This window comes from Hibiscus syriacus, unplaced genomic scaffold (genome assembly GCF_006381635.1).
Source record: "Hibiscus syriacus cultivar Baekdansim isolate YM2019G1 unplaced genomic scaffold, ASM638163v2 tig00112349_pilon, whole genome shotgun sequence".
Taxonomy (NCBI): domain Eukaryota; kingdom Viridiplantae; phylum Streptophyta; class Magnoliopsida; order Malvales; family Malvaceae; genus Hibiscus; species Hibiscus syriacus.
The window spans coordinates 917918-942860 of record NW_024063310.1 but is presented as its reverse complement, the minus strand read 5'-3'; the positions used below and the strand labels follow the sequence as shown (position 1 = coordinate 942860).

At 33.9% G+C, this 24943-nt stretch overlaps 2 protein-coding genes across 2 annotated transcripts; both read left to right on the top strand.

Annotated features, from left to right (window-relative positions):
* The first annotated feature begins 893 nt into the window (after positions 1–893).
* On the top strand, positions 894–2073 carry LOC120178422. The gene is made up of 5 exons (XM_039184267.1): positions 894–993; positions 1181–1283; positions 1530–1611; positions 1698–1844; positions 1924–2073. The coding sequence occupies exons 1-5, from the start codon at positions 930–932 to the stop codon at positions 2071–2073; spliced, it is 546 nt and encodes a 181-aa protein (XP_039040198.1). The 5' UTR covers positions 894–929.
* A 20338-nt stretch (positions 2074–22411) lies between these two features.
* LOC120178395 (monothiol glutaredoxin-S10) lies at positions 22412–22786 on the top strand. The gene has a single exon (XM_039184254.1). The coding sequence runs from the start codon at positions 22469–22471 to the stop codon at positions 22775–22777; it is 309 nt and encodes a 102-aa protein (XP_039040185.1). The 5' UTR covers positions 22412–22468; the 3' UTR covers positions 22778–22786.
* Positions 22787–24943: the final 2157 nt, after the last annotated feature.

The following is a 24943-nucleotide window of genomic DNA, read 5'->3' as shown; positions in this document are numbered from 1 at the left end:
ACTTTAATTGACTTGTTTTTAATTTGTAGAAAAAGTGACCTATTATTATTAATCCGTAATTAAAAATGACCTCCAGTGCAATTTACCCTAAAATTGTTAGCCATATCCAAAGAAAGAAACAAATGGCGATGGAGGGGTCGTTTTTCCATGAGAGTTCTCCCTCTTCTGCGGTCACTCTATCAAGTCTGCTACTTGTAGGGATGGCAATGGGTCGGGTCGGGTCGGGTTTTTGGGCCACCCGACCCGACCCGAGAAGAAATGGTTTTTCACCCGTGACCCGACCCGACCCGACGAAATTAAGGTTTCACCCGACCCGATCCGACCCGAAATAATAATAAAAAAAATTTATTCAATGAAAACAGTGACTTAATTGAAAAAAATTATATATGAAGGGACATTATTGTAATTATCCCTAAATATATAGGATAAAATTATATATATTTTTCGGGTCGGGTCGGGTCGGATTTTTTCACCATAAACCTGACCCGACCCAACCCGAACAGTACATTTAAAAAAAACCCGACTCGACCCGAACCCGAATTTTTTTAAAAAAAATCCGACCCGATCGAGTCGGGTCGGAACCCGACGGATTCGGGTTGAGTTGCCAGCTACTTGTTATTTACTTTATAAATTTTCACAACCCTTTTTCAATTCCATTTAAAGCTACTAAATATATGGACTTCGATCAATAATTACATAAAAATTTACTCATATTCATAGTATGTTTAATAATAAAAAAACCAACATTAATGATTCTTGTTTATAACAAAATCATTTTGTTAATCACAGTATTAATGATTCTCTTTGTTTTTCAGCTGCTTCTCTTTCTCTCTCCCTGTCATCACTATTTGCAGAAGGTACAACTCATTTCCTCAAAAACCCAGTCCCATAATTGAACCCTTCAAACATTGTTTACTATTTCCCCATTAATGTATTTTCTTCTTTTTTTTCCCATCTCAAGTTTGAGGTTAAAGGTCAAAGCTTTAGTGTCAGGTTAAGCTCTGAGTCCATGGTTATGGTGGATATCACGTTGTTCTTATTTGAAAAAAAATGGAAACTCTGATAAATGATTGAGGTTTTATCATTTTATCAATGTCTTGTGTGGCTTTTAGGCTTATTTTTGTTGTTTTAAACTGTTTTCTTGATGATAATGTAGCTTCAAATTTTGCGGAAATTCTAGGGTTTTTGGTTTTTGATCGAAAGATATCTCCTTTTGCTACATACAAAAGGTCTGGTCAGATGAAAATGTTTAGCTTTTCTCGTAGACGCATGAAGCTTGGCAGGTCAGTTTCTTCTCTTCCATTATTTGACTTTATATGTATGTGTGTATGTATGTATGTATCGTTTTCTTTGCTTTGTAGTTTCAATTCTTCATTTGGATATTTGTTCTATGTTGAAGATTATAATTTGTATGTCAATGAAGAAAAAGCGAACTAATCATTGTAAGCAATTGAGGGACTTGGTGTGTAAATTGCGAAATGGATCACAAAAATGCTCAAATCCCTCTTTTTTGGTACATTGTTGTGTAGAGTGAAGAAAGTACAACTTTCGGAGTACGGACATGGAACTAGAAGCCCTATAAGACCACCCAAAGGAAACAACAATGCCATTGTGAGTTCTCTTTTTAACTTGATTTTCGTTTTTCTGTAGGTGGGATTGTGTGATAAAAATGGTAGAAGCCTTCGAGTTTGTTTCAGGTGGAGTCTGCTTTGCCTGCCGGTAGTCATTCAGATGAATTTGATTCCCAAGTTCCTTCGACTGCCCCCGAGATCAATTCATCAGGGAACTCTGAGAACTGGATGGTGTTATCGGTTGCCGGGGAAAAGCCTGTGCCTCGCTTTAATGTAATGCATTGTTTCTTTTCGGTTTTCTGATTGCTTCATTACGAATGATGGAAACGTTGAAAACTTTTTCTTTGAGTAGCATGCAGCTGCTGTGGTTGGGAACAAGATGATAGTGGTTGGGGGCGAATCTGGGAATGGATTATTAGATGATGTGCAGGTAATTAATTGGAAGTTATATCTTGTTTACTTGATGCTAGATGTGTCTCAAACTGTGAGTTTTGTCCGATAATTATTTTCTCTTTATACGCTGGTTCTGAATTTCGATGATTTTTCCTGGACCATGGCATCATCAAAGCTCTACTTGTCACCGAGAAGTCTTCCGTTGAAGATTCCTTCATGCAAGGATCATAGTCTGGTACAATCTGTAACCCCCTAGACCCGGTCTGTGAGTTAGACCCAAACCTAAGTGGTCACATATCCCATTCAGAGGTTTTTTTTTTCACTTATAGGACGTTAAATATAATATTAATAATACAGATATGTCCAAAACGATAATAAAATACATGTCACCAAACATAACCGAAAAACATATAGAAATATATGTTCGTACAAAATAAAGTAGTTGATTTCTCCTGATGCCAAATCTGCTAGCTTATGGTCTGCTGTTATCTGAAAAATGGTAAAAACTACAGAATGAGCTAAAAAGCCCAGTGTGTTCCATACAGTGTATATAAAAACATACTGATAAAAATATTCCAGTAAAGTCAGTTTATGCAATCATGTCGTCAAAAAAAATATGAACACTACCCCCAGCCCATCACAACAGAATGTGTAGGTTCCCCAGAACCATACACCCAGCCCACACAACAAATAAGGCCCTGAGCACAAAGCCGAGGAACCTGCGGATATACTTCCTTCAACGATACCCCCCAATGATGGAGATGTTCATGAATGTTTTGAATGAAAACAATGATTAAATCTTTAAAACATAAAAGTGTTCATGCTTAACAATAATATACAGAAATACGGAAATCAGAAGACAAGTCAGTAGTATACAGAATTTCAGATATCGAATATTCAATATTCAAAAAAAAAATGGTATAAAATACCGTAACCAAAAATCATATCAGAAATATGAGGCAAATCAGATGTCATATACATAATGTTCAGATGTATTTTTAAAACAGAAATAATTAACACTGTCGGGAAACACACCTGTAACAGTCTGAGAAATCAGATAGGGAAGCCTATTACTGGGTCTGTCGATCACGTTCTGCTGCAGCGCTAGATCCTACGAATTGGAAAAATCCATATTGGAATCCTAATATAAATAATCTAAATATTATTTAAATAATATACAGAAACCTACGGGTAATTCTCGTAGTACGCGGTTCAGGCTGATCTAACGAACGGATAATACCGGACCTAATTGATCCTTGCTCAGGTGAAACACGAGTACCTTCATAAAATATTTTATTGAATAAATCCTTGACCAAATCTCATTTAAATAATCAAAATATTAAAATATTAAGCCTTTTGGGTTTACAAGCTCGATTCGGGAATTTCGGGTCAGAATTTGGCAAAACGGACTTCGGAATCAAATTCAGGACGTCGAAAAATATAAGGTATGACCTTCCGAAATTTCGAATTCTTGGTCAAAATTAAAGTCAACGGGGTTGACTGACGATTTGGAGACTTTCGGGTTTGAATTTAGCAAAACGGACCCCAAAAACGGATTCGGAACGTCGAAAACTATCAGGATAGGTATTCTTGGTCGAAAACAAAGGTCGTCTAATAGCCGGTCAAAGCCGGTCAAAGTTCTGGTCAAAGGAGGTCAACAAACTGTCAAACATTTTACACAAATAGCACCCTTTTTGAATTAATTCCCAGAATAGCACCAAAACTGAATTAATTCCCAGAATAGCACCGGTCAACGGTCAACGGGTCGGGTCGGGTCAACGGGTCGGGTAAACGGGTAAACGGGTCGTGACCGGTCAAACCGGTCAAAACCGGTTCAAAACCCGGTTAAACCGGTCAAAACCGGTTTCCAGCGTTCACTCGCCTGCGGCGGCGCGTGTGGGCGCGTGCGACGTCCTCCGGGGCTCTAAAAATCACGGAAAAATATCTAAAAATTATTTTAAGCGATTTCGAGATACTTACAAAGATCGGTTCAAATTTTTGAACGGCGGAGAGCTCGATTTCGACTCGGCCGAATCTTTGACTGATCCACCTCCCTACGCGCCGCCGTCAACGGAGATCGAGGTTGACACCGACGGACTCGGAACGGCACAAGGAATACGATGGTGCGGGAGGTGTCGTAAAAGGAGCAACGATCGGCGATGAATTTAGGATTTTCTAGGCGATTGAGCTTAAAAAAACGTCGATGCTTTGACTTGAAATTCACGACGTTTGGCAGCGTTTCGCTTCAATTAAATTGAGGGGATTGTTCCTGATTCGATAACGAACACGATGGTACTTTCAAAACGACGATCGGAATTCGGACGGTGTCAGAATCGTCGTCGGAAGTTGAGGTGCGTGGGGTAAAAACTTAACAAATTGTTCTGTTATGAAACCAGAATCAATTTGCACGCATATAAGAAAAAAATCTGCCGACACTCCTTGGAAATATTCAGTGATTGGTCATTGAATTTCCTCCACTTTTTAAAATAGGCTACAAGTTTTAAAAGTTCCAATTAAATCCTCAAATTTCACCAATTAACTTAATTAAAACCTCAAATTACAATTATATATATTTTTTCCATTTTCCGGGTTGTTACAATTCTCCCCCTCTACAAGAAATTTCGTCCTCGAAATTTAACTTATGAAAATAGATGCGGAAATTGAAGCTCCATTGACTCCAACGTCTCCCAAGTAGCTTCTGAGGGTCTACGATTACTCCACTGCACTTTGACCATTGGAATACGCCTATTCCGAAGAACTCGCTCATCCCTCTCTAAAACCTGAACAGGCTCCTCCTCATATGACAAATCAGGTCTCAGCTCTACCTCATCAACCTGAATGATGTGATCTGGATCTGGACGGTATCGCCTCAACATAGAAACATGAAAAACATCATGAATACGACTGAGCTGGGAAGGCAACTCAAGCTGATAAGCAACAGGTCCAACTTTCTTCAGAATACGATACGGCCCAATAAATCGCGGACTCAGTTTACCTTTACGTCCAAATCTCAATACCTTCTTCCATGGAGATACCTTGAGAAAAACCTGATCTTCAACCTCAAACTCGATATCCTTACGTCGCTTATCTGCGTATGACTTCTGCCTATCAAATGCCTCTCTTAAACGATCACGGATCAGTCTGACAGTATCTTCAGTCTCTCGAACCAAATCTGGACCCAAAGTTTTTCTATCATGTAACTCTGTCCAACATATAGGAGTACGACATCTACGTCCATACAGAGCCTCGTACGGTGCCATGCGAATACTCGCCTGATAACCATTATTGTAAGCAAACTCAGCTAATGGCAAGAAATCTTCCCAACTACCACGGAAATCAATCACACAGCCCCGTAACATATCCTCCAACACCTTAATCACTCGCTCAGACTGTCCATCAGTTTGAGGATGAAAAGCTGTACTGAAATTCAAACGAGTACCCATAGCCTCATGCAAAGCTTTCCAGAACCTGGAAGTGAATCTCGGATCTCGATCAGATATGATAGACAGCGGAACACCATGAAGTCTAACGATCTCAGAAATGTACAATTTAGCCAGTTTATCCAGAGAATAATTAACTCGAATAGGGATAAAGTGCGCTGACTTGGTGAGTCGATCAACAATCACCCAGATAGAATCCTTTTTGGAAGGAGTTAGAGGAAGACCAGTAACGAAGTCCATCGTAATACGCTCCCATTTCCACTCAGGAATCTTAATTGACTGTAATAATCCAGATGGATGTTGGTGCTCTGCCTTAACCTGCTGACAAGTCAAACACCTCGCCACAAAATCTGAAATATTTTTCTTCATACCAGTCCAAAAGTAGCGCTCTTTGAGATTATTGTACATTTTGTCCCCACCAGGATGCATAGCATAAGGACTACTATGAGCCTCCTGAAGAATAACCCGTTTCAACTCATCTTCTTTAGGAACGCAGTAACGACCGTGAAAACACAAAATACCATCCTGATCCACAGTATACTCCGAACTCGATCCTTGCTTAACTTGTTCAATAATGGAAAGCAACGAGTTATCAAGGAGTTGTTTAGCCTTAATCTCCTCGGCCAAAGTAGGTTTAACTTGTAACTCTGCTAACAAACTATTATCATCAAATAAGCTCAAGTTGGCAAATAAGGCTCTGAGGTCTGATATCGCCTTACGGCTCAAGGCGTCTGCCACTACATTAGCCTTCCCTGGATGATATTCTATCTCAAAATCATAGTCCTTTAAAAGCTCCAACCAGCGACGCTGTCTCAAATTTAATTCTTTCTGAGTAAGCAGATACTTCAGACTCTTATGATCAGTATAGATATAACACTTTTCTCCGTAGAGGTAGTGTCTCCAGATCTTTAAAGCAAAAACCACAGCAGCTAATTCCAGATCGTGAGTAGGATAGTTACGCTCATGCGGCCTTAACTGACGTGACGCATAAGCGACAACTTTCCTATCTTGCATCAAAACACATCCTAATCCAGAATGAGAAGCATCACTGTAGACAGAAAAATCCTTCCCAGATTCAGGCTGAATCAACACTGGGGCTTGAGTTAGAACAGTCTTCAATTTCTCAAAACTAGCTTGTTGGTCCTCAGACCAGACAAATGGAACACCTTTCCTTAATAGTTTCGTCAGAGGAGCTGCAATAAGGGAGAACCCCTCAACGAAACGACGATAGTAACCAGTTAAGCCCAAGAAACTACGGATCTCAGAGACATTTCTGGGTTGCTTCCAGTTCAGAATAGCCTCCACTTTGCTTGGATCCACCTGAATGCCATCAGCGGAGACGATATGTCCAAGAAAAGTCACTTCGCTGAGCCAGAACTCACACTTGCTCAACTTAGCGTATAGCTTATTCTCCCTTAGAGTCTGAAGAACAATTCTTAAATGCTTCTCATGTTCTACTTCACTTCTAGAATACACCAGTATATCATCAATGAATACCACTACAAACTGGTCCAAATAAGGTCGAAACACTCTATGCATCAGATCCATAAAAGCAGCAGGGGCATTAGTTAACCCGAATGACATCACTAAAAACTCATAATGCCCATATCGAGTACGGAAAGCAGTCTTCGGAATATCCGAATCTTTCACTTTAAGTTGATAATAACCAGATCTTAAGTCTATCTTTGAAAAGATAGAAGCCCCTCGAAATTGGTCAAATAGATCGTCGATTCTGGGTAGAGGATATTTATTTTTAACAGTGAGTTTGTTTAGTTTTCTATAATCAATACAGAGTCTCAATGTCCCATCTTTCTTCTTGACAAAGAGAACTGGAGCTCCCCACGGTGATACACTGGGTCGGATAAATCCCCTGTCCAACAACTCCTGGAGTTGGATTTTCAGTTCTTTAAGCTCCTTTGGGGCCATACGATAAGGAGCCATTGAAACCGGGGTGGAACCAGAATAGACTTCAATCACAAACTCGACTTCTCTATCTGGAGGTAATCCAGGCAACTCCTCGGGAAAAACATCGGGAAATTCCTTGACAATTCGGATGCTTTCAATATCGGATTGCGATCTCCTAGTGTCCAAAATATAAGCAAGAAACGCCTCGGAACCCTTCCTGATCATCTTCTCTGTTACCAAAGCAGACACAACATTCGTCAGAAATCCACGTCGTTCCCCGATCATTACAATCTTTCGATTATCTGAGGTTTTCAGAACAGCTCTCTTAGTCTCAAAATCAATATTTACTCGATGTTTGTCCAACCAATCTACGCCAAGAATCAAATCAAACTCTTCAAAGGGTAACTCCATCAGGTCAGCCAGAAAAATCTCCCCATTGATCTCTATAGGGCACTCTCTAAAAATACGATCCAACACGATGGATTGGCCTAAGGGACTTTGAACTATCACTGAACGCTCAGTATTCTCAACAGAAATATTTAGACCCTCAGAAACGGAATGTGATACATAGGAATTTGTAGAGCCACTATCAAACAATGCAAAGTATGGAACTGAATGAATAGTAACAGTACCTGCAGTCACATTAGGCCCATCTCGATCTTGTCGAAGTCTAGCAGTGTAAACCAATGCAGGTTGTCTAGCCTCAGATCTGACTGGACCCCTACTCTGAGATGCTCGGCCTCTATTAGCCGATCCAGGTGCTCTCTCCTGAGTACGACCACCTACAGGAGTCTGAACAGTACTCTGAGTACGAGCGGGAGTACGAGCTGGCGTCTGAACTGTAGTAACTGATAATGGACAATCCCTTATAAAATGGTCACCAGAACCACATTTAAAACAGGTACCAAATTTTCTCCTGCATTCCCCAGGATGAGGTTTTCCACAATAATTACATGGCTGCGAACCAGAATCAACAGGTCTAGAAGATTGAACAGCTGGAGAACCGGATGCTACAGGCCTGGCACTTGCACTACCTCTCTGAAAAGATTCACCCCTGCCCCTCTTACTAGGATGTGCAGAAGAATTAACAGAACTAGAAGGCCTCCTGAATCGGGTTTGAGCTCGATCACTATCTCTCCGGTGCTCCGTACCCAGTCGCTCTATTTCCTCAGCAGTCTTGGCTATCTCAACCAAAGCATCAAAATTCCTCTCTCGGTGAGTAGCGACTCGACTCCTGATTTCATACCTGAGTCCATTCTCGAACCTCAAGCATCGATCTGTCTCAGTATCCACAAGTCCAGGAGCATATCGGCTCAATCGGATGAATTCAACCTCATAATCCATAACAGACATATTACCCTGCTCCAGATTCTGAAACTCCTGTCGTCGCTCCTGCAGATATCTCTCTCCGATGTAGCGACTTCGGAAGCGCGTCTTGAAAAGATCCCATGTTAATTGGTTCCTCGGAATACTACCAGAAATGGATTGCCACCATCTGAAGCTTTCTTTCTTCAACATATTACCAGCCAATGAGAGTGTCTGGAGATGGGATAACCGGTCTAAACTTAAAAGAAGTTTAACATATTACTTGTTGTTGTTATCATTATTACTATTATTTACATTCATTCCCACATCATATACACTTTCACAAATTACCAACATATGTATTCTACTAGCAACCCAATTTCTCAATTAAATTCAACACACACATATCTATACATGACAGAAAGAACACAACTAATTTGCAAATCCTTCTGAATTCACAATATACTGGCTGTAATTCAAGGCAAAAATTTAGCTAGAAATCTAATCTTAATAAATGCCTTTCTCTTCTACAAATTCCAGACCGTTTATCTAAAGGAAAAACATATGCAAATCAATCTTTAACTCAACAAAAAAAATCTCAAAAACAATATTTTAAGGTCATCACTCAGGATTATGTACGGCAAACCTAAAAAAATAAAATATAAATCAAAGAATACATAATCTTTAACATAAATGACATAAGTTAATCTTAAAGGAAAATAGTGATTCCTGGTAACTGATCTGGTTTGTGAAATCCCAGAGCTGACAACTATCGAAGATATTGAATTTGTATATTTTGAATTGATGGAGAGAGGCAAAATGAAAATGCTTTAAACAATGTTATTTAACATTGTCACAAATATTTTCTATGAACACTGTAACTAGATAAACTTTCATTTTAGTATCATGAGATAACTTACATAACAAAAAGAAGTATAACATTAATCATCAAAAGTTTGTACAATGTTCAGACTTACAAAAGATAATAGCCATGACATTCTAAACTTAATCATATATGTTGGCTATATTATATACACAAAAATTCTCCAAGTCAAAAGCTTGACATATACCTGGATAAGCTACACAAAAAAGTTGGGACCATATTCTAAAGTCATAATCAAAAAGAGATCGACATAATTGTAGAAGGACCACAGTTAAAAGGATGGTCTAAAGTGATGGCATTCAACTAATTGCTTAATCACATAATCTTTTTTGAATTCTTTTGGCAGAGAAAAGAAGAAATCTACCTTGTGCGCATCTTTGCTAATATACTCTCCTGCAGTAAGTATTTCATCATTGGATAGGCCTTCAATTTTCATGATTTCTGTGAAAATCGACATTCTTCGATCATTTCCTTCTGCCTCCTTTTTCAATAAAGTAGTAATATCCTTAATTTATTTGGCAGTTTCTCGGTATGCAACACCAAACTTACTTATCTCCTGTACAAGCTCGGTTAACCCATCATCACTTCTAGACCTTTTCTTGCTAGCTACTTTTTTCATTGCAGGGGTAGAGGCAGTGGCATCAGATGTTTGGCAAGTTGAAGCACCAACATCCTCTCTTGATTCAGAATCTCTTACTCCATCTTTTTCAAGTAATGCATCTATAAATGTATTGTCTTCAACATCAATATGTTCCACTGCATCAGCTGCTGTCTCCGCTGTTATTCATGTAGCTCTTTCTTTTCCAAATATATGAACAAAGTCATCAAATAATGGAAATGACTTGTTTCTCAATCCAACAGCTGTTGGATGACTCTACAATATAATAAAATCGTAAATTTAATAAATCTTACAAAGATAAGTAGATAAGAAAGAGTATAGAAAGAAGATAAATTCAATTAAAATACTTACTCTAACCCAATCATCAAACACATCCTTTGGTGCAGTTAAACATTTTTCTTCTTCATTCCAACCGAATCCACTTCCAATATTCAACATTTCAGATAAAGCATTGTATTGTCTTTTGAGTAACTTCACTCTAGATTCAATATGTGGATGGGCCCTAATTTGTGATGTTGGAAGCTTGATTTCTAACATCTTTTCAAGATTAGATAGATAACCTGATCTAAATGTTCCATTATCAGCTTTCCAATGTGGGTCTTCAGCCAAAATGTGTAAACATTCAACAAGTGTAGCATCCTCCTCTTTAGTCCATGTCCTTTTAGTTACTAAAGACTTAACCTTTCTAGATGTCGGTGGTTTCCCCCCTTTGAGATTACATATTTGATGTTGACATAATTCTCTTCGAAACAATCTAAGATGTATATAAAAAATGTATAACATAATAAAAACATGTCATCATTGTCAATACTAATCATAAATGAAATTTAAAATAGTAACATAATATAAATCAAATGTAGTGAATGACATAAGTAATGAATATCCATAACAAATAAAATTCAAATTTTATAGAATAGAATTACAAAAAATTTAATAAAGTTTATGCCATAAAATATAAAGATGTCAAATATATGAAAGTGATGATCACTAACATTAGATAAAATAGAAGGTGGAAGTCATTCATAACATAAAATAACATATATCCTAAAGTACGTGACACCAACCAACTAGTAAACATATCTTCTGCTAATTTGTCTCTCCACTCAGTCCAAGCACTGCTTGGCTCACAATGTCTAATCATTTCTACTTCATTAATCTCTTCAACATGACTACTATTCTCAGTATAGTCAGATTCAATAGGATCGATTGGCATCTCAGATCTTATGAAATTATGGAGAAGACAACAAGCTGAAATGAGTCTACATTGTGTTTTCACTGGATAAAATGATTTTTCCCTTAAAATTGCCCATCTCGCTTTCAATATGTCGAAGCATCTCTCAATGCAATTCCTATCTTGAGAATGTTTCTTGTTGAAATATTCTTGAGGGGTGGTAGGTTGGTGTCCTTCTCTCCAATCATTCAAGTGGTATCTTTGTCCTCTATATGGTGCAAGAAATCCCTCTTCATTCGTGTATCCAGCATCACATAAGTAGTAACACCCTATATTATTTTAATTTAAAAAGTAAATTAATATACAAAACTTGGAAGAATTTTACATTCTTTTATATATATATATATTAATGACCTAATAATTTACCTTGTGGAACATTTAAACCATTTCTTCTACTAATGGCATCTCTGAGTATTCTACCATCAGCTACAGAACCTTCCCACCCAGGTAAAACATAAATGAATTGCATGTTTGGTGTGCAAACACCAAGTACATTTGTCGCAATTTCATTTTTTCTTGTTCTGTATCTAGGTTTATCGATTGTAGCTACATTGACCTTAATATACGTTCCATCTAGAGCACCCAAACATCCCTATATTCATCAAATAAAGTTAAATTGCATTATTACTATCCATTTAAGTATTAAGCATTACTAATTAACTTAAAAGAAAGTTCAGAATTATGATACAATACCTTAAACCATTTCCATCTATCGCCTGTTGAATTATCTTGTATCAGTTCTGGTTTTCTAAAAAGGATCGGATGTAGTTTCAAGACTGAAGCTAACACTGTATGGAGAACTCTACTAATTGTTTCACCAGATCTTACTGTTTGATGTTTTAAAACTCTAATCTTAATATGGTGGGATATAATATGAAGGAAAGTAATAACCATTTCTTCTATAGACATATATCGACTCTCTTTTAACCCACACTGACTTTGTAATAGGTGACACAATTTGATAAATGCTCTCCTATCCATTCGACAATTATCAACACTTTGTCGATCACTTTCAAATACAATTTTATGTAAATTAAGTGATATAATATTATGTCTATGAAGTCTTTCATGTGCATAAGTTATTTTAGGTCGATTTTTATATTTTCTAAGAATAACTGAAATAGCCATAAGCATATGACACACAATCTCCATCATTTGCAGTTGTAAAATAAGAATTGTGGCGATATGCTTCTTCTTTCACATTGGTAAACGAGCCATAACTGTTATTATGAACAAACATTTTAGTATTAGAAAATAATAATATTTAACAAGAACAATTGTTGGTCATCACAATAAAAATAATTGAACACAATAAAAATGGCACCATAACAAAATAATGATAGAAGAGCAACTATGTCAATACAGTTCAGCAAGTTACTGTAAAACAAGTAGGTAGCCACACATTTTTTTTTTGCTTTTAAACCTCAACCTGTTTCACCCTTAAAAACAACCCTATTAACCATTTTACTCGCTTCCCAATTTTTTTAAGTAACTTAAACTTGAAAATCTATTTATTTTATTTTTTTTGATCAAGGAAAAGATTTTCAAATTTAATAACTAGTAAGATCTCATGAAAGAGCAATTGAAATTTTCAATTCTGACCAGTTCAACTTTTAAAGACAATATAATCTTACTGCTCATCTGTCCAAATTTCCCTATTGATGGGTATCAATCATATCACATAGAAATGTCATACATTTTAAGCAATCTGACCTCAACTTACAGGCAATTGTTAACAGTTTTAGAACCTAGACTCAAAATAAAGAACCGCCAAGACCTCAACTAGGCAGTTGGCACCACAAGAAAATTTTGTAATTTAACATGGTTGCAGTTAGAAGATGAAAAACAATATCAAACAACTACTCACTCCGTCTGATTATTTAGCTGATTCAGCAACCTCGGTGGTTTTGACTTCTGTAATAATTCAAAATTCAGTACAAAATAAGACCTAATTATATTCATATTTCTACAGAGTCTAACTATCATATACTGTTGAATAAGAAAACCATGGAAATTAACCACTTCAAGCTTTCCCTTCGTTCTTCCTCCATTTTCCAGTAATTTAAATGGACCACCCTACTCCTCATAAACTAACCAGTAACCACTTATTAGTTGCTGCTATGGACCTTAACGACTTCTCGTGTTATTTGTTCTATTATACTGTTTACTAATTTATTGTGATTTTTGTACAAGGTAAGTGGATGTTTTCGACTGAGGATTTTTCAATTTCTACATATATATTTTAGTGTTTCACGAGCATTCTTTGATTTTTTTTCCAACTGCTTCGAGCCTAAGGTTAAGTTAGTTCTTGGATTTTGTATATTATGATAGAAAAATAGTCACATCCACCCGACCACACTTGAATTTATGTATCAGTATACTCTTAATCAATTGACAATGCAGATTTCCAGTTGAAGCTGGATTTTGATGATCAATTATTTGATTTGCAGTTGCAAATTTTGGAAATTGAAAAAAGAAAGGGTTTGGTGCATTTACAGAATTGAACTTAGCACCTCTCATACTTGAATAGAGAATCATACGACTAGATTACATGTTCAATGATTAATGTTTAATAGAATGTGTTTTTATTTGTTATCTATTTTTCTTCAAGTCCCTGTGAATTTTGATTAGATTCTCTCCGCTAACTTGTTTGCTAGATGAATGCTAGTGGAATTATACTACTAGCTGAAGTACCCAATTTTTTATGTTTAACATGATTTCTTTTCAATCATTAGCTATTTTCTTCAAGAATCTGATAAATTTGGATGGTTATATGGCTATATGCTTAGTTGTTGGTGAGTTGAATGTTGTACAAGAATGGTTTAAGGAAGATGTTGTTAGACAATTAGGCAGTTAATGATTGCTCAATCAATGTTCTGCATATCAAGTTAAGCTTCTATATTATTCCACTTTTGGAGTTGACTTAATTCCCAATTTTATGGTCATATAACTTGGGACCTCTTGTACCCTATGCAAGAATCATACCACTGCACCTAATTCTGCATATTGATTTTTACTAGCAGTTTTGTGGAACTTTGTATATAAAGATGATATGTGGGGTAACATTGTGCCTATGACTACCACTTGCTATTTTCTTGTTCAACAGTATATGATAGTGGCCCAAATGTGGCAAGGAAAAATGACAAGATTGTTGAACCTGGAAAGACATACTTAACCACACTACCCATAATGAAAATTTAAGTAGAAAGTAAATAGAAGGTTGTTGATGCCTTTAATAGAATGATCTACATCTTAATTTATATGTCGGCTAAATTAATTGGACTTGAGCAATTGAAGAGAGATTATTCAAGATACAAATATTTCAGCTAATACATGTTGCATTACTGGCTGGACAGTAAGGTGAATATCCACTCTATTCCATACATGATAAGCAGATTTATATTCCATACAAATTAGCATTCAAGATAAGCATATTTTAGAGATGATAAATGTTTACTGCTTATATCTGACCAGAATGATTTCCTACAAGCACTTTCAAGAAACTACATTTTAGGGGAGTAGAACCTTACAAAACTAAAGGGAATCAGTTCTAATGATAATGTTTTGGAGTTACCTAAAGATTAAGATTAGTATAATGTTCAATGTAATCTTTCCACTTATCATGGTCCTAATGGTCTCACAAAAATGTAAAGGATTGCTACACATCAAGAAAGCAAAATAAATAAATAAATAAATAAAAATTGAAGAACCTCAAACATACCAAATTAAATCAACCAAAGAAGATAGGTTCCAAAAGTTCCTAATCCCAGCTGCAGTAACAATTTTAAGGGGCAAAATTTTAGAATCTGCTCCACCTTCTATAACTTTTTACTGATATAATATTATTTTTTTTAACTTTTTATAGCCAGAGTATGCAACAATTACTGATTTTGCAATCGGAACTGATTTGAAAAACATAAAATTTTATCTCCAGCCTCACATGGCCAGTTCTAAGATTTTAGATTTGCCTCAAACCAAAGAAAGTTAGAGTAAAGCTTAAACATCAACTTGCTTTGATTAGAAAGCAATCTTCATCCTACATTTTCATAGACACAAACAACAAAAGTATATCCAAAAAAACAAGAAGAAGAAAAAAGGGTTTTTATTCCTTACGAATGAGACAACTGTAACCCAACGGAGAAGAAACAGAGAAGAAAATGGCACCCAACAGTCGATGGATTTTTAATCAGAAATAAACAACAACAACAACAACAAACAGAGAAGAAAATGACACCCAACGGAGATAAATTCTAAATATTTCAAACATGTATGTTGCTACGAAAATGACACACAAATGGATGGTTTTGGATCAAGAAATGGCAGAGTGCGAAGGAGAAGAGAGACATACATGTTGGTGTCTGCAAACAGGCGACAACGGTGTGAAGCTTCGCTTGGGACGATGACTGCAGAGGCCTTAACACACGAAAATGGATGGTAAACGATCACGAAAATGGAAGAGAGACATAGAAAGATATCGTAATGGAAACGGGAAAAAAAGGTATTTTAGCCCTTAACACACGGGATGAAAGAATACCTAAGGGGTGTGAGGGAATAACATTCCCAGGAATATTCACTGATGGGAAACAAATATTACCTTGACTTGGGAAAGGATACTCAACCAAACATGGGTATACTTGGTTAGGAAAAAAATATTCCTACCGGGAATCCTAAAAACCTCCATCCAAACGCCCCCTAAGTAATTTCTCCTCTCTTCCCCTTCATTCTCTTCTCATTCCTTCTCCACCCTCTTTCTGAAATTGAATTCAAGAACCCACACTCATTCAACAAATATGTATCAATGCAATTTTTTTCAATTCATTGTCTACTCATTGAAAAAAAAATCAATTAAACTCTGAGGTTGAGTACATAATAAGGGAGGAGGAGGAGGTTGATTTAGAGGGTGTACTTTTGTTTTTGAATTTTAGGAATTTGGGTTTTGAGATATTGGGGTTGGATTAATATTAGATATGAGTTTATAATTGTTTTAATTATGGGATTAGGGAGTAAAGGTGGGGGAGATGTGGTGGTGGACGACGGTGACGGAGGTGATAGTGGTGTTGATGGAGGTAATAGTGTTGATTACAAAAATGGAGGGAAATCTTTAGGTTCAGTTTCACGCTCGATTTACCTTGAATCGATTACTGATAATAGTGATCAATTGTGGGCTAAGCTTCAATGTGGGCATCAATTTCATTTGGGTAAGTCGAAATTGTCGTGATTTAAAACTGATTTTATCAAGGAATTTTAATTCTAAAAAACATCTGAGGTTGGGAGATCTAAGCTCAAAGTTTTGAGCATTTGATTTATTGGGTGTGTTTAGTTTTGATTTTGATCGATGAAGTGAAGAAATCGTAAAGGTTGAACTTTTTCTATTGCTTATGCTATTTTATTAGCTAAAGATGAAAATCAAATTTAGCTCCTTAAAGAATAAGTTGAATGAGTGTGGGTTCTTGAATTCAATTTCAAAAAAAAAAAAGGTGGAGAAGGAATGGAAGAGAGTGACGATGAATAGAGGGAAAATTACTTAGGGTTAGGGTTAAAAAGGTTTTTATCTTCTTCTTTTTCATTTTTCAATTTCAATTAATTAATTTGTTATTGTTTTAATTAGATTTTTTTTAATATTATACTCATGCCAGGTGGCATTTAGCAACCGAAATTAATGGCTTGTCACGGTCAGACCCAAACTGAATTACGGAATGAAACATTAGGTACCAAACTGGAACAAAAAAAAATGTAATTGGAAAAAAAGCATACGTTGGACACCTTTTTGACGTTTAGTACTCATACTTTTTAAGGTAAACTACGTATTTAGTATCTAAAATATCGTTTTTGGTCTATTTTAGTATTTAAATTTTTTATTTTTTTAAAATCATATATAATGTTAGTTTTCATTTTGTTTTAGTACCCTGTTATTAAAAACTTTATGCGTTTAGTACATAAACTATCAGCTTTTTCTATTTTAGTACCTAAACCTCCAATTTTTTTTGAAACCTTAATGTTAAATTTTGAATATGGTACTAAAATGAAACAAAAACTAAAGTTTTAAAGGTGATGTAATAAAATAAAACAAAAACTAAACCTTAGTTATGATTTTGAAAAAAACTGATAGTTTAGGTACTAAAATGAACCAAAGTTGTACAGTATGTATTAAACATGTAATTTACACTTTTATTAGTCTTAGATGATTATAAGATAATATTTGTTGAAGAAACTCTCAACTATTTGATAATGAATATTCAAATATCTCTGCAGACGATATGTTCAAATCTAAAACTTCTAAGGATAACAATCATTTGACAATGATCGATTAAATATTATTTTTATTAATATATATTTTAACAATTTAATTTTTTACATGAATTAAATGATTATATTTTTAATTACTTAAAACTTAATACGAATGACCTATATGAATAGAATGTGAAATATGATGTTCAATTTATTATAAATAAAATTATTAAGACAACTCAACAACTTTAATTTTAGGATAAATTACGTGTTTAGTACTTAAAGTATCAATTTTGGTCCGTTTAGGTACCTAAACTTTCAATTTTTTCAAAAATATACCTAATGTTTAGTTTTTGTTTCATTTTAATATTACGTTGAAAACTTAACTTTAAAATTGAATGTTTTACTAAAATAAAATAAAAACTAAATGTTATATATGGTTTTGAAAAAAATAAAAGTTTAGGTACTAAAACGGATCAAAATTGATAGTTTAGGTACTAAACTCGTAGTTTACCCTGAATTTTATATCAATGTAAATTAATCATGTATTCCACATGAGTGCCTCTAATGACTAAAGATGAATAGGCTTGTAAACGAAATTAATGAACACAAATGTGAGTATGTTTATGTTTGTTCGTTTAACTTTAATTGAACAAACGAACGAACACGAACAATTAAATGAACGAAATTTCTTGTTTGTGCTCAATTATTAAGAAATTTAACTTGCTCATGTTCGTTCGTTAAAATGATAAATGAACACAAAATAACAAACATAAACAGGCAAAAAACGCACGAACATAAACGAAAGAACATAAAATTAATTGTGTTTATATTTTAGAAGAGTTTTTTTCTTTTCAGATAATCTTATGATTTATATTTTCTTTAATTGATTTGAGTATTTTTATTTGGGTTTAAAATTAATTGAATTTTAAAATATTAATGGGTTTAAGGTTAAAATTTATTAGGTCTTAATATTTCAAACGGAGTCTGGAGATTAGGCAACGAAGATAAACGAACATAAATGAACAGATTATCGAACGTAAATGAACAAATGATCCCTTTGTTCGTATTCATTCATTTAATTAACATAAAATCTTGTTCACATTTGTCAGTGTAATAAATAAACGAACATAAACGAACTTCTCGTTAAAAAACATGACTTTTTTTATTGACGTAAAACATCGCTAACCGTTGTGGCGTTTGTATAGCTGGCACTCTTGTGCCGTTTTTTCCCTGGGGAGTGCTTTTAGCGGCGCTTTTAAAACGCAGTTATAGGCGTAAAAAACACTGCTATAAACCTTTTCTGTTGTAGTGAACGTTAGATTCATTTTCAGGCTTAATAAAGATGAGAGAACTTTCCTATACCTGAGTGATTCCCTCGTAAATTATTAATTTAGTGGTTTTCCTTTTTAAAAGAAAAAATATTTAGTAACACAAATTTTGGTGATATATGATGCAAAAGTTATTATAAATAATAACATAAATAAAGCATGTTTCATGATGTCTTGAGAATTTTGATCACATGTTTAAATTCATTTTTAGATTTATTATAATTTAACTTTATGTGTATGAATTTTATTTAAATGTATTTTATTTTATAATTAGATATAATTCGATTACCAATTTAAGCATAACATATTTAATAATGATCGATTTTGTTATAATATTATTTGCAACTACAATTTTAATTATTCGTAATTACCTTAACTTAATAAAAAAACTTTAATATATAAAGATATAAGCACGGAGCAACGTAGAGAGAAAGAGATTCTAATTTTTTCAAATTTTTTGATGTAATAATATTTTATGTATTTAAATTTTAATTAAATTAAAACATAACTTTTATTTTTTAAAATTAAATATTTAACAAATCCTTATCATTATACATTTATACAGTTAACTCTTTTTAATTTTTTATATTAAATTTATCTCTATATAGATGGATACTACAAATTATTTACAAGCTTTAAAAGATTCAAAGGAACAGAATTGTAATGGCTCAATCGGAATTCCAGGAGCCAAATCTTTATATATATATATATATATATATATATATATATTTGATGTTAAGCTAAATACTCATAACCATTTGACAATAAACGCTCAATTATCATGTTACGCGTGTGTGCTCGCACACACACCCTGCTACATCTACTGGTGCTTGAACCCATGACCTCTACGAGCGCGTGCGCACATACACACACAACTCATGACCTCTAAAAACAGCAACAATTTCTTTAACAACTGAGGTAAGTTGGTTCGAGCACGCAATCGCGAACACACACTGTTGTAGCTGTAGGTGCTCGAACCCATGACCTTTAGGAACAATAACAATTCCTTTAACCGCACATGCACAACCCATGATCTCTAGAAACAACAACAATTCCTTTAACCATTGAGATAAGTTGGTTCGTGCACACACGCACATGTACACACACCACACGCATGCACACACGCGTGCGCGCTCACACACACACATATAGGGGCATGATCTAATTAAACTGTGTAAAATTCTTTCAGTTTTACACTTTTTTAGGACTATTGGATGGGAAAAATTAAATGTTGAGATTAACAATAAAAATTGAGAATATGTTCACGAGAAGAAAAAAAAAGTTAATCTCAACCTTTAATTTCTCTCAATCCAACGATCTTAAAAATGTGTAAAACTAATAGGTAGTTTTATATGAAAAATACTATTTTTATTATATATACAAATAATATTTTAAAAAAAATATTTAAAAATGATATTCTTTATACTATATAAATTTTATCCAAAAATAAATAAATGCAAACAAGACATGTTTTAAATTTATATTTGTATAAGTATAATATAATTATTGCTTCCAATCATTACATAAGTACATATTTAAAAAATTATAATTAAACACTTTGAAAATTTTATATATAAGCAATGTAAAGTTTAAATCATTTGTGATCAAATTGATTGATTTTATACTGTCAAAAATAAATACTAAACTTGATAAATCATATATTAATATAATAGTCAAAGATAATTTAGGTTTTTAATTTCAAAGGAAAAAAATATCAAATCTTACTTTGGGGCCTGTGGTTATGAATTGGTGAGGCATTCGAATAAAGAATCCGGTTTGAGTGTATTTTTTGTTAAATGTTTATTTATTTTATACTTATTTAATATAAGAATAAATTAATAAAGAATGATGAATTGGAAAAATCTTTCACGTGTCACACCTATTTTACTCATCCAAAAATAACACTTAAATGTAAACTCATCTTAACTTTAATATAAGAATAAATTAATAATAAAAAATAAAAAAATTCATTGAAAAATACAAAAAATAATCTCAATTATCTATTTTACTCGTCCAAAAATCATAAATATATATAAAATTAAAAAATAACCCTTAAATGTAAATTCATCTTAACTTTAAAGATATATATCAATATTCGGTAAATTTGGCCCAATACCGTTGGAAGGCTAATTATTTAGCCCAATACGACACTAGATTTTTTATTTTAAGATACGACATTTGTTACAGTGACTTGGAACTCGTCACTCAAGTGACGAGTTCTAATAAAAATATATATTTTTATAACTTATCACACCAACGAGACAAAATTTAATTAAAAATAGATTTTATTGGAACTCGTTACTTCAACGCGACGAGTTTAAATAAAAAATATTATTTAGATAAACTCGTCATATGGACGTAACAAATTTACTCTGCACTATAATATTTACCGAATATTCTAAATTAATTTTTAATATGATCTAATAGACTGATTTTTCACCCTCGACCTATTGGGCTAATTTTACGTCAGTATTCATTGTTTATAAGTTTATACATTATTAGTAAAATAAATGATAATATATATTTGATAATCATTATTTAACTAATATGATGCTTTAATATATACATATATCCTTTGGTAGGCGCATCAATATATCCTTTTAGGATTGCGAAATCTTCACGTGATTTATTCTTTAATCGTGCTGATAAATTATTCCAAACACATATTTCACTAAGATTGGTTATTATTATTCTTCAACACATCAGTCCCTCTAGAATTGGAGGGTTTTAAATTTTGATCCATATGAAATTAATATAGTATATAATTTTATAATAAAATCGATTTTAATCTGAATTTAGTCTGATTAAGTTGTTCGAGTTTAATGTAATCTCAATTTAATCCATGCGGTTCCATGAATATAAACAATTTCAAAGAAGTTTTTAGGGGTGACAAACAGAAATTAACTTTTTATAATCTATATGATAAAATTAAAATAATGATAAGAAATGGTAAAATAAAAGGATTTAATGTGGTCCGTACTCCTGCTTCAATTCCATTTTAGTGTACGGAAAACATGATTGGACTCCTCAATTTGAATTTCTGCTATAATAGTTTACATCATGTGTTGTAGACTATTATTCTTTACCGATTTAATCAAATTAATTTATATAAATATATTCAAAATTCGATTATCGATATAGTATTATATCAGTTCATGAACACGATCGAATTATGTCAAATATATATATACACACACACCCCACTATTCTATCCAAAGTTGACATTCTCCTCCCACCCTCTCCATCCCCACAGTCACATGGGAAGCCAATGGGGGCATTTTACCTCGTCAAAAAATAAGAGGGGGAAAAAAGAATGTTGGTCTCATCAAATTCTCTATACTTGTATAAGTGTGTCAAATCAAGGGTTGATTTTGGAAGGTGGCATCGATCCCAATATCAAAAGGAACCTTCAGTTTTTTTTTTATTTCCCAATATTAAAATATTATTCAATCATGGCCTAGGGTTGCCCTATATATACAAATCTATATGAAACCTTCAAATCCATCACAAGCCAAAACAAAGTAAGCAATTGCAACTACAAAATCTCATATACTCTTGAAAAATGGATCGCTTAGCGAAATTGGCATCCCAAAAAGCCGTTGTGATCTTCAGCAAGAGCTCGTGTTGCATGTGCCATGCAATCAAGAGATTGTTCTACGAGCAAGGGGTGAGCCCGGCGATATACGAGCTCGACGAAGACGCCAGAGGCAAGGAAATGGAATGGGGTTTGATGAGGCTCGGGTGCAACCCGACGGTCCCGGCCGTGTTCATTGGCGGTAGATTCGTCGGTTCGGCTAACACCATCATGACACTTCATCTCAATGGTTCCTTGAAGAACTTGCTCAAAAATGCCGGTGCTCTTTGGCTTTAAATTTATGAGTTGAAAGTTGCCATCATTCTAGCATCAAATCGCTAGCCGGCTTTACCTTGTAATGAGAAATAATCTATAGAGCATCATATAATGTATCTTTCATTTACATATACGTATATGTATTTATATATTAATGCTTTGAAAATTGAAAGTTTACCCTAAAAAGTCAAACATTCTGTCCCTCTTCTTGAACCGAAAATTTCTTAGATTATGAATTCAGACATGTTTAAACGTTCAATAATCTCTTCTTTAATTCTTTAATTCATTAAGAGTTTGAGGTTATTGGTAGTTTAGAGTTTGTGATTTGATATATATTCTTGAACAATATTCTAAGTAGTGTTGTTCCATCATGTGTATGTGACCTTTCATTTCAATCCTCGAGAGGTTCACTCGCACACAGGGATAACCAAGGGAAATATTGGGGGCGGTTGTATTTTTTGAAAATTTTCAAAATTTTTATATAATTTAGATATTTCTTTTGTATTTTCTTCTAATAATCTACACCTCTAAATTTCTAATATATTTTTTTTAGAGAATCGTATCTTCTGACACAAAATCATACACTTCGGTCGATGCTCATGCATTTTAGGGTTCTAGATGCCCTCCAATGTTAGAATCAATGATTATATAATGTGTGTGAATGTACTCCCAATTGAATCATTTCCTCATTTGGATAATGATTTAATTAAATCCCCAATTAAGTGTTTTAAGTGGAAATTAGCACTTAATAATGTCAAGTACTTGTCCTCAGCATTTAGGGGGAACACAGAGAAATAATCTTTATGTGAAAAAAAACCCCATCAATTCCTACCTTTAGCATTATGTGTTCAAGGGAAGCATCTGTTTATATATTGGAGAATATTTATCACCTACGTCTTGCCTTTATAAAGTCTCTTTGTCATTTTCAGCGAAGAAGCATTAAAAAAACGAACTTTCGAGAGAGAAAAGAAATAAAAAAAAAATCGTTGTGGAGAGAGTTCCAGGTGAGAAAAAAACATCCGGCTAAACACACTTTTGAGTATGAAGATGTCGACACTATTTTTCATCGACGATGGAGAGGGTCATAAAAACCGTGCGAGCATATTATTACTCTTTACGAAGGAATAACATCCCGACACTAGTAAACGAAATGAAAATGCATGCCTCGAATCGGAATTCATCATGAAGGGGTGCGAATATCTATGCTCGATTTTTATTTTTTTATCTATATATTTAGAGTTTTGAATTTTGATATTGTGTTGGTAGTAATATTAGGAAAAATGAAAAGACGGAGTAACATGTTGACAAGCATACATCTTTCAAACCAATGTTTTCAAAACCGGACCAGACCGGCCGGTTGAACCGGGAACCGGTTGCCTATCCGGTCCGGTCAACCTCCAAAACCAGTTTTACAATGAACCGCTAAAGAACCGGTTGGGAACCGACAAAACCGGTTCACATGTTTCTGTTTTTTTTTAAATAAATCAAACGACGTCGTTTGTTATGATTTTTTTTCAGCCCCAAATTTATTTTATGATCATGATGATTGATACTTGTATCAATTATATAATTTTTTTATTTAGTTGTTGATGAATTCCATTAGGTATTGACCTTAAATATTATGTTGTAGTTGATTTGAATCAATTTGTTTCACTTGATTTTATGGTATTTAACTTATATATGATATGACTTGTGATATTTTTATACCTTTTAATATTGTAAACTTAAAAAGATTGTTATATATATATATTGGTATTTCTTTGAATATTATGTAAAATTTTAAAAAAAATATTATTTTATATAAACCGATTCAACCCGGTTGAACCACGGTTAAACCAGTGAACCAGTACCTTCACCGGTTTAAGGTCCGGTCTGGTTTTAAAAACATTGTTTCAAACAATCAAAATCTTTGTTGACAAAAGAAAAGGAAAGGGGATAAGAAAAAGTAAGATTGAAAACTATAGCCACTATTCTTGAGAATTTTCAACTTTTTGAGGGGTATATATCCACAATAAAGATATATACTTCCAACCATACAAATCTGCTGATTTTAGCCACGCATAATTTGGGTTCATGTTTTCAATTATTTCAATTATTTCTTTTCCAAGTAATCAAATTGGATTCGATTCGATTTAAAAAATTAAAAAATAATCGATCAATTTTATACTTTAAATGATTATTTGATTC